General features: G+C 38.7%; 1 protein-coding gene across 2 annotated transcripts; it reads left to right on the top strand.

Annotated features, from left to right (window-relative positions):
- The first annotated feature begins 15 nt into the window (after positions 1-15).
- On the top strand, positions 16-9,153 carry rmnd1 (required for meiotic nuclear division 1 homolog). Of its 2 annotated transcripts, none has more exons than XM_036550669.1 (12): positions 16-134; positions 903-1,350; positions 2,356-2,464; positions 2,703-2,778; positions 2,906-2,945; positions 3,395-3,495; positions 4,312-4,418; positions 5,376-5,440; positions 6,276-6,352; positions 6,663-6,783; positions 7,028-7,144; positions 7,779-9,153. In XM_036550669.1, the coding sequence occupies exons 2-12, from the start codon at positions 910-912 to the stop codon at positions 7,809-7,811; spliced, it is 1,287 nt and encodes a 428-aa protein (XP_036406562.1). In that variant the 5' UTR covers positions 16-134; positions 903-909; the 3' UTR covers positions 7,812-9,153. The 2 variants fall into 2 exon arrangements, with proteins under 2 accessions (XP_036406562.1, XP_036406563.1); XM_036550670.1 differs by having other exon boundaries at positions 16-69.
- The last annotated feature ends 2,300 nt before the right edge of the window (positions 9,154-11,453 follow it).

Here is an 11,453-nt window from a genome sequence, read left to right on the forward strand (position 1 = left end):
ATTTGATATGAATATGCCCGAGAAACCTAGCTAGATGGCTACCTACGAACACAGCATCGTGAACTTGTCGTAAGAAGCCTTGTCAGCGATGGCCATCACATAATTTGCTGTGTTTGTGACTGGGGATCAAAAAGGTTGTTTGCAAGCTAGCTAGCTGTTTGTTTTTCCGTTCTGATATATTTAGCAGGCTTCTTCTCTTGTCGAGGTTTATTCAGTTAGCAAATGTTGCCTATTTAGTCAGCAACCTGTACGTCACACTGTAGTAGCAATGGTAATCTAAATGTCTAAAATACGTTATTACAAATTTTTTTGTGCTTCCTTGTGACTGTAACTAATTGTATAACCAGCTAGCTAGATAAGCACTGCATACATTTGCTACGTAGAGAGAAAGTTAGAAATGTGTGAAGATATTGGTAGTTAGCTTGCTCGCTATCGCTCAAGGTCAGTCTCCATGGTCAGCTTATATTACCTATTGAGTAAGCAACAGCACGACAATAGTTATCCAGCTAGTTACACGTTAGCTTTGCCACAGCAGCTGGATCAGACAGTCCCTGACATTATTGGCCGTCGTGTTAATTCCGAATGGAAACAGTGACTAGTAGCTGATTCATTGGCTCACAGTTCAGTAGACTAGAGAGACTAGACAAACGTTAGTAGATTCTAACTGGCTAGAGCAGCTATTAATTTGTAACAAAATAGCAAGATGTGCAAGTCGGTCTTGATAAGACTGTCTACTAAGTGAAATGTAATTTAATGCGATGTAGGAACTTTACTAGTAAGGTGCAACCTGCAAAAAGTCATTTTCAGATATGCATGACATCTTGTGAACTACGTGTAAATGAGATGTGTGTCACAAAAGTGTGACAGCTAGCTAATATCACTCGCCACCTTTTTCCATACAGGTGAACTATGGCTATCAGGATCCTCAGAAACCTGCCGAGACTCTGGCAGTTCCCGGAGAAGAGAAGTTTCATCAGTCGACACACTGAGTCACAATATTCACTGCGATGTGTGCCAGATATCCAGCTAAAGAAGAGAGACCTCTCATGCTTCAGCTCTGCATGCAGTCACAGTCTTAAGAGGGTGCCCCACCAAAGACATTTCTTGAACGTGTTGGGAAACTGCCGTTTAAAGCAAGAAAGAGGTCTGATGTGGGGTAGACAATGTGTTGGCCCGTCTGGCATGAACAGGACATTCTCTCTGACCATTAGTGTAACAAAGCAGCTCCAGTCAACCTCTGCCGCCATGTCAGTGTCAAAACAGGGAGTGCTGCCGGGAAAGAGGCCGCCCAAAGGACCACGGACCAAGCAGCCATCCAGAGCCAACCAGCCCCCGCAGGATGAGGGCAAGGTAGATGGCTGTGACTGGCTTTGCATTCAAGACATTGGATTGATTTAGACTACAGTTCAGTTTGTGCTGATATACAGATGTACGGGGGTGGGAAGAATACTTAGAGTCCTCATCCAGATAGCTGTCTCTCTGTGGTGGCTTGATAAACTAGGCAGCACATCCCACACGGAAACACACCTCATTATAGACAGATGTCTTCATAGTCACGATAACCACTGATGAATGTTATGCTGTCTAACCTGGAACATTGAGAACACTGGAAAAAGGAGAGGTTGTTATTGTTAAAAACCCACCAAGGAAAATGCCCCGCGTATTGTTTCCTGGAACCACCCACATTTCACTTATTCATGCGCACAATTAAGGAAAATGTCTTGGTTGTGATCATGTATTGGTAGGGTTGGTTTTGAAAATTGCTACAAAGAGAAGATTGCTTCACTGTAAATGACTTTTTATGAATAGACAGGTTTTTGGAAGATCACGCGGATCCAGCAGTGTATATTTTTGGGCTGCCTTCGTAGTTTACTGCTTTTGACAGATTCTGCATCTTGCTTCTAAACGAAGCAACTGGCTCCTCTCAACACCATGTTTGTAAATTCCTAGAGTCTACCTGCATTTGTACCCGCAAGGCACAACCCCTGATAGTGAAGCCTGTTGCAAAGCCTGTAACTTCAGTCTCTGCAAACATTTTTTTTTCTTGAATGTGTAATATCATTGTCCTCTGATTCTCATGATTTTTTCTTGATGACATGAATGACATGAATCCTATATGGAATCCCTGTTAAAACCGACACTAATTTCTTGTAGGAAATATTCCAGTTGACATGTGGAGTGTCTGTTGAAAGGTTCTTCACTGATGGTTTTTGCTTTTGTACACACACACAAAGACGAGACAATGATGACGCTTGAGACTGATGCAAGTGATAATGATACTGATATGTAATTTGAGAAAATGACGTAATTCAGGGTCAGCCTGAGTCATGATTGGTTTTGTTTTGTTTTCTTCAGGACATGATGCAGTGCATTGCTTTTGCTACAGCTGACCAATATCACTTACCAACACTCAGCCATGACCTTACAGCACATGGGTTTTTTGAAATTACAGATTTGCCCCGAGGTAGGTTTATTTTAGTTGTTCATAGATGTTAGGGTTACTGTTACAGCAACTTAATCCAGAAATCAAAGATTTCTTCTCCATTTCCATCTCCAGTTTTGTTCCACTTGACCTGTCACTCGCTAGAAGTTTCTCTGGGTTCTGCTTATACCATTGAATGTCATAATACAAGTCACTATTGTTTCAAAATGTAAACTAAACGTTTTTTTTCATTTTCATAAAGTAAAGTTCTGTGTTCCAGATGCTTCAAATGTCTTAGTTATTGGCACAGAAATGGCATCGAAACCTAATGACAATGCAGTGATGTTTTTCTTCAGGTAAGTTGAACAGCGTAGCCTCACTGACTTAAATGTTTCTCCTTATTTGGCCTTTTTTTTTGCATGAGTTTTTTTTTCCCACATTCAGACTTTGAGAATATTTTGACCCGTCTTTGTGTTCCCTCAGGGAGGGTTCTGTTGTATTCTGGAATGTAGAGGAGAAAACGGTGCGTATGACGGGAGCGTGTGAACTCGGCTAGTGATCACAAATTATAAAACAACTAATATGTTCAGGTGGAAAATCTAGCTGTGTGTGCTTGCTACAATTGGACATAACAGCCATTGTGGTGCGGAAGAATGTAATTTTATATAATCAATATTTATCTCACGTTTTGAGCATATTGGTGTGTCCTGGATATATTATATTGCATATTAATGTAATATAATGATGTGTAATGAACATATTCAAATATTTTAATGTATATATTTCAATGTAATATATATTCAATGCTATATTCATAGTATTGAATTAATATACATAGCATTCAACCCACATGAACACTGAGAAATGTTATGGTACCAGACTGAAACATTTGGTTGAAAAACATAATTTCATCCTTGTAAATGTGAATCTGAATGTGATCTGTATCCAGTTGAATTATTCTCTTCTTTGCAGTTGAAACACGTGATGAGGATCTTGGAGCATCATGAGATTCAGCCCTACGAAGTGGCACTGGTTCACTGGGAGAACGAGGAAATCAACTACTCAGTGGGAGAGTATGTCCACTCTGTGTTACTCCTACAATGCTCTTTGTAAACTGCCTATGGGTGGCAGTACCAGCTGCAGTATTTGTATCTTGACATATGTGTGTCCTAGTTATGAAATATTGACTGGTGTAAATTCTATGTCTTTATTTAATGGTTAATGTTGTAAAGGAACTTAGCATAGCTGGTGTAGCAAAACCACAATTTAGTCTGCCTTAGTCTGTCTTTCACTGGCCCTAAAGAAATTTTGTGTTTTTTCACTGAATATTTTTTTATTAAAAAATCATAATTACATTATATAAAATTGTATTTATTTTACCACCCTGAGCCCCATTTAGCCCAATCTGTATTTTTATACATTATGAGATATGGTACTAAAAGGGAAGAAATGGGAAATTTTCCATTTTAGACGCTGTGAGGCTTTTAGTTTCAAAGCTTTGGGAATAGAAACTCTCCTGAAATACAGTAGCTTTATAGGCCACAGTGTCTCCAGGTGCATGATGGAAATGCATTAAACAATAGTGCCCTCTGCTGATAGTTTTTTTCCTACTTTTTTGATTGTACCTATGTTGACCATATAGATGAACAAACTGAAAAAGTTAACATAGATCAAAATTTATGAAGTGTTTAATATCATTACTGGTGTTAACATGATATAATGTGGTGTCATCTAGCTCGTTGAGCTGCTCATTTTCCAATGAAGTTACTTTCTGCTGTTTAAAGGTTTGTGTGTGTGTGTGTGTATGTGTGTATGCATGCGCGCATGTGTATGTGTGTACATGTGCACTCTTTTTTTACTAACGTGTGCATGCATACACATTTTCCTAGGGGAAACACAAAACTACACCATGGGAACTTTATATTAAACAGTGAGCTGGAACAAGATCAGGTGGTCCTGGAAAAGTTTGCCTTCTCCAATGCACTTTCGCTGTCAGGTGAGGTGGTTTCCATCCAATCCAGGATTCCCTCTCAGATTCTGCTGTTGTTTTTTCATTACCATCTTGTGTTGCAGATTTTTCCAGCACTTTCCATGAGATTTATGAACTTTTAGAGCTGCATCTTTATAGAAAGGTCTTATTTAAGTGCTGTACAGTACCTGATTTAAAAATACATAATGTACACAAAGTAAAAGACATCAATAAAATCCCCAAACATTAATGAAAAGTAATGGTGATAACTGGTTTTACTTACATAAGTTGTATATTTAATCTTATTTAGTTTGCTTATTTTGAAGTCAGGCTTAGGTTGTTTTCTCTGCTTACTGCCTGTGCGTCAGCAGTGCTCCTTGGTGTTTTCAATCAGAATACAAGCAGAAGCAGCTCCAACCCGGGGGCTCCGCTGCGGTTAGACCTTTAATCTAACGGAAGTGCGTGGAATTGGGCCTGGCCCTCAAGGCGTCCCAACGTGACGGCATTATTTGGTACCCTCTATAGTTCAGGGCAGCTGTTACCATGGAGACGGTAATCCACGGTATCGCAAAAATGCAGAAGCAGAAGGCCTGGGGGACATGAAATTTGGAAATGAGTCCTTTTGATGAGGAGGCAGTTAACCCTGTCGTTTTAAGTGACTGCATATACGTGACATTCCGAACCCAAGGCTTATTGCCATGTGTGGATGTGCCACAGATTCTGCTTTGGGAGGCATAAAGCTCCTTTGAAATTTATTCATAGCAATTTAATCTTTTGAAAAATTGCTAATAAAACCATGCTTGTCATGTCATCTATTAATTCCAGTTAATTCATCTTCATTTTCATCTAAAGTATGAAACCTGGGGGATATTAAAAGTTTACAGTAGGGTTATTAGTGTTCATGAATGGTTTTGAAGGGACTGTCTTCAATTAGGCATTTAATTTTGGTAAGTGTAATTGTACTTTTTTTTTGTTTTGTCACAGTGAAACTGGCCATATGGGAGGTATCTCTGGACAATTTTGTGGAGTCTATCCAATCAATTCCTGAGGTAAGTCCATTGAAACTGATAGGCCCACTGGACCAAAAGAAACTAAAAGCAGTCTTATCTGAGTGTGCACAATAAAGACTATTAAACATAGATCTGAAATAACATGTTTCCCTTCACTAACAGTTTACTTGTCCTCAGATGCACTGCAGCATAATGGAATATGAGCAATAATGTCTGTGTTTGCATAGTACTAGTATATATCAGCACGTTCTTGTTACCTTATAATACTGAGTTTCTGAGTATGTCCATTTAACTTCATACAGGACTAAATCGATTGGATCTGAACATATTGTCAAAGTGGGTGGAGGATGAGGTTTTTTTGTGGCTAAGCCAGGAAAACATCACCATGGGAACCATGGCCAGTTGCTAGGTTGTAGAGTTCTCCTGTGGAGGTAGAAGCGATGCCCAGCTGTGTCAAGCTGTTCTAACCCAAGGCTGGATCTGGTCCCTAAACCCGAGGGATAGATACTGAGGGAGAAACTGAGGCTGCAGCACTACTCCAGTTTCAGAATAGGAAGTTTAATATGTTTTGTGTTTTGACCTAACATGTTTTAACTGGTGCTCTCATTCCCAAGGACTAATTAATGACCACCAGCTTTTTAAATTGTACAAAATTCAGACAGGATACAGTCTGTGTTTCATTAACTTATTTGTTTTCTCTTTGTACATCTTAACCCTGTCTGGTTTTGAATGTGTAGTGAACTACCTCAAATAAACACATTGGTGGATATTTGTAATTATGTAAAATACTGTGATAATTGAAGGATTAAAAGCTAACTTGCAGTAGGCCCTTTGGTGTAATTCACAACTGTTGTAATTTATTTTTTGATAATAGATGCTGAAGTCAGGAAAAAGGGTGAAGCTGTCTCGAGCAGAAGTCATGCAAAAAATTGGAGAGCTCTTTGCACTAAGGTAAACTCTCATAACTGCATGTATCATAGGGTTTATTTTATAAGGCTTAAATGTTTATGCAAAATTTGCAGAGAACAGAGTCTGGAAACTCCCCCTGGTGGCTATTTTTACTAAAGCAGTGTCTTTTGCCATAATATCATGCAAAATCTGCAGCCCAGTAAGTTAGTGCCATATGTTATATAAATGGGTCCTCTGTGTACAATACAGAGATTAACACTGAAATCTTACAGTAGAGTTTTAGCTTGTTCTGACTACACAGCCACATGTTAAAGGCCTCCTCGGTTTATTCGTGCTTTGTTTTGTATTACAGACACTGTATAAACCTTAGTTCTGATCTGCTCATCACCCCTGATTTCTACTGGGACCGAGAGAACCTGGAGCAGCTCTATGACAAGACCTGTCAGTTCCTTAGCATCAACCGCAGAGTCAAGGTGAAGACATGTTCTGCCTTACGGTTGTGCTGCTTTGACTTTATGCGCTTGAGGCCTTGAACCTCATTAAAAATGCTTGCATTTATTGAGAGCACTTTTGGTAAAGTATGTCTTTATCGTGTTTATTATCAGTTCCATCAAACCAATATGAAATTCACAGTGATTGTATTATGAGACACCAGTGTGGTTTCCCTGGAGCATCCCCCTTTGATATGGTGGTTTGCTCTTTCCTGCTGTTCTTTAGGTGATGAATGAGAAGCTCCAGCACTGCACAGAACTAACTGACCTTATGAGGAACCACCTGAGCGAAAAGCACACCCTGCGACTGGAGTGGATGATTGTTGTTCTCATCGCCATAGAGGTCAGGAAACCCCGCCTACCCAAGCCTCATTTCACAACATAGATGTTCAGGACTCCATTTGCCATATTGGGTGGAGACAAGTAAACAAGCAGAGTCTGCCACTGTTGGTGTTTTATTCAACTGATATTTAAAGAAGAGCAATTTTGACACAGTATATGGAAACTTCTGTGTGAGGTGGATTTGTGATTCTATCATGAATCCAGCCTGCTGTTATGACAAGGTTTTTCAGACTGTTTTTCTCACCGGATCCCCATGATGAGCTCAGCACATCACACTGTGTTTGAAGCAATGACGTGGCTGTCTCTTAGCTGTGAGTGAAGACTGGGAGTACGCGCCTTAATCAGAGCAAGGGGGTCAACCACTAGCCCCACACGTGCCCTTAGCTCTGCTCTAAAGAGCAGCAGTGGTGTAAACAGAGAAAAGTAAAATTGATCAAAAGTATTGATCACCTACAGAGTGCAGCATTAGCTGAGGCAATTGTAAGCTTTATGTGCATCCAGGTTATCCACACTGCAGTTTCCCTACCTTGATTTGTGGTCTCATTTTGGGTGTTTTATAAGCTATAATCATATACGTAGTGCACCTCAGGTCTAGTAAATGCTTTGGATTAAACGTGATTATTTATTTTTTTTAGGTGATGTTTGAACTTGCCCGAGTCATCTTTTAAAATGTACCGCACCAAGATACTATCCCAAAAGATGGGACATCTCCACAGAGATTGCCACTTATGAAGAAGAACTTCCAGCAGATATTCAAGAACCTACAAGTCCTACCTTTGCTATCTTTTTACCTTCAGAGCATTCTTAGAGAGTGGTGTCAAAAGAGCAACAAAATGTTTCATGCCTCCAACACAGTGACTGTAGGCTGGGAAACATTCCTGTTGACATCCCATATCTTGGTAGAAAACTGCTGAAAACTTATCTTAAAACATGTCCTCTTTCCCATTGATCCCTTATTGGTGGTTTCCAAGTCTTGAATATTTTCCTTACCAATAGAGCAGGTTACATCTAATCTTCTAGTGTGTGTGAATGAGGATTATCTTTTTCTGCACATCAAAAAAAAAACAATCATGATGCTGTTTCCATCAACAGGGTTCCTACTCAAATCAGATTTATTTTTGCCATGACTTTTCAATTATGTTCCATAAGGATAAATGTAAAAAAAAATTCAATAAACCACCATGAAGATTAAGATACTTTGAAGATGGAATTGCAGGAGGAAATGCTTTTGAGATGTATTGCTTTCAAAATATTGCATGTCTCCACAGACACATGCTCACTGGTGCTTTTGACAATGAATACAAGCCATCAGTGATACACTGTGGGCTTAATGTACAAGGAGTACAACTAAATTGTTAGCAGTATCAGAACAATGATATTTTGAGACTTGTAAATGACATTGGGCTAGTGAGTCAGCAGGTACGGTGGATGCTTTGTGCTCTGTTAAAGAAAAAAAAAATTAGAAATAACAAAACATTTGTGGGAAATTCATGACTTTTCAAGGACAATGTGAAATGTGATCACTTTCAGTGACTTTTGTAACTTGACACGATGAAAATATTTTTAAGGATTTTTGAAGACTGCGAGAACTCTGATCAAATTACTTGTGCTGTAAATCCCAGCAATGGATGCCTATATACACTGACTGTGAACTGCTGAAGGTAGATGAAAAGCGATTTTTGGTTGTCCTCATTTGAAAGCCGTCTGACACACGTTTGAACACAATACTCTTCTGAGCACAAAAGGAAAAAATTACCAAATGTTATGCAGTAGATTATAAATTAGTTTTAACTGACATTTACAGGGTTTCTATGTATTTTCCTTGCATTAACTTTGTCTGCGAGTATCTAGAATTATGAACAGAACAGGCTTTTTGATATTTTTCTTGATACCATGTACAGTCACTGTTTTCACCATTGCAAAATCAGTTACATTTTCATCAGCCAGAATTTTTTTTACATCTTGTACTGCTTTTCATGTCTGTGAAATAAACCAAGAGAACCAAACCCTCTGTACTACCAATAAATATTTCATAACAATACATAATGTTTGCTCTTGGCTTTGCTGCTGTATCTAATTGAATCTGATGACATGTGTCTGACATGCCATTCGAGTTTTTGTCTCTTATACCCATCCTGACACACGAGAGGATTTCGGCTTTTGATATTTGTTGCAAGATAATAAGCGATATCCAATTAGCAGTATGAGGTCAATTAATGAACTGGGCTAATAACCAGAAGGTTGAAGGCCTGTTTCCCAGGTGGGCCACAGCAGTCGCCAAACTTAAGCAGGGTACTTAACCTTAATTGCTTTAGTAAATATCCAGCTGCATGAATGGATGTGTAAACTATAAGCTGTTTAAGCTTGCTGAGCAGTGATGTCACGAGAAACTGTACTGAGTTAGTTGTCCTACGCAGAGTGAAGCTAATATCACTTTAAAGACTGCACTTGCCATATCGTGGTTGGCTGAAGGGCACTAACCAACACGTTAGTCATCTGGTGCTATGTCATTTTCAAGGCATTATTTTGACCTTCACTAATGGGCAACTACCATGTGTTTAACACTTATCTGGCTGGCTGCACATGTTCATGAGGAGGCCTTTTGGTTGATGGCTCCAGTGGTGTCAGAAAAAGAACGAAATGGGTATTTATACAGCACCACTATTAATACACTTAAGTTGTTCAGTTAAATGCCTGCTTTATATAAATAATATGAAGAGCGGTAAACTCATTTCAACACTTGACATTTATAAGTAAACTATTATCACTTTGTAGCTTTATTTGAACAAGCCATCTTAACTGTTAACTATCAGTTAATGGTCTTGATTTGGGAGGTGGGAGAGAGTGACAGCAAACCGGTTTTCAGAGACTCAGTGTCTCTGATTGTCATGTCAAACTCAAAGTCTTCAACTTGAACATGTTAAAACGTTGCCATCCAAGCCTGTGTGAAGTACAGTGGGTCACATTCCACCCCAATAAGACACCACTGTAGACTACACCAGATGGGTTTTCTGGGGAATTTCCTGTGGGTCAGATCAAATTTAATCTCAGAGGTGAATTCTTCATTGCATTTTATTTCAACATAAATACTCTCAAAATCAAGAGACTCATCCTACTCATATAGTCAATTATGGAGAAAAGGCTGAATACAGTGTATATTTTTTATTATTAAATTGTATTTTACTGTGAATTATATTATTATTATTATTATTGTCTCTAGTTTTTTTTTTCATTTAGATAGGACAATTAGGACCATCAATTTTGTTTTGTGTTTGTAATCTGGGAGATAACATGGCACAAAACCTAAATGGTATTGGCAATTTACAAGTTAATGAATAACATAAAGTATTGGATCTGCATTGGCTGTTGGCCAGTAGCAAACCTCTGACAGTGAGAGATGTCAGTAAAAAATGCACGAAGACATTAAAAGAGATTATCTAATTGAATGCAGGAAATAGGAAAAGGTCCAACTCTGTCGTGTCTGCCACAAAGGGCCCTTAGAGAGGGATCAGTTCACAGTGTGATTTAAGGAATCAGAGAATGTTAGATAGCATGAAATTTGATATTTAACGTGTTTTTATAATGAATATTTTATATTCACTGTGCCACACCAGTAATCGTTTCATGTATTTAAGACAATGCGTCTGATTAAACCTTGCAACTTGTTTTCAATACGGATGCACGCAGTATTTTTAGTATTATGCATTTGTTCTTATAGCGTTAAATCTTTACCATCGAGTTGGCGTTTCCTTGGCAAACAGCATATAGTTCTTAACGTGTATTTAATCGAATAAGAAGGCGCAGCCAAAATGTACAACATGCATTTCGCGATTCAATCTAAAATTAGTAATCATGCTAAATGCTCCAACTTAAATATGCTGAGCGAATGTAGCTATCAAGTTGGTGAAGTGCTGAAATTACATTGCAGACGCAGAGGTCAAACAGCTAAAGTTAGCCGCGAAAGCGACAATGTTAACGTTATTGGATTTAAAACATTTCTCAGACTATTGCAAAATGGCTATTTCGCATCTGAGACTATTGAAAATACATCTGAAGGAAGTATACTTCCTCTGTTTCATGATTGCAATATAATTCATTTATGAAGTAATTTCTATTCAGCTATTTGGCGAGCTGCTGTAGCTAGTTTGTTTACAGCTTGCTAGCTTTAGCTTTAACAGAAAATGTGAACGCCACAGCTAGCTAGCAAAAGATCCATAATACGTGATCCGTTAGTGGGGGTTGGGTGGGCAAATGACCTACGGCTGCTTTGCTCCTAAATCGGTTTATATTTCACGAACCCGGAGATTAAA

The sequence above is a fragment of the Megalops cyprinoides genome, chromosome 17, assembly GCF_013368585.1.
Source record: "Megalops cyprinoides isolate fMegCyp1 chromosome 17, fMegCyp1.pri, whole genome shotgun sequence".
Classification (NCBI taxonomy): domain Eukaryota; kingdom Metazoa; phylum Chordata; class Actinopteri; order Elopiformes; family Megalopidae; genus Megalops; species Megalops cyprinoides.

Bases quoted from the DNA above. Each gene is read 5' to 3' on its own strand.
- rmnd1 (XM_036550669.1), top strand. From the start codon at position 910: ATGGCTATCAGGATCCTCAGAAACCTGCCGAGACTCTGGCAGTTCCCG. The intron at 2,465-2,702 runs GTAGGTTTATTT...TCTGTGTTCCAG, and splicing joins AATTACAGATTTGCCCCGAG to ATGCTTCAAATGTCTTAGTT. The intron at 3,496-4,311 runs GTATGTCCACTC...ACATTTTCCTAG, and splicing joins ATCAACTACTCAGTGGGAGA to GGGAAACACAAAACTACACC.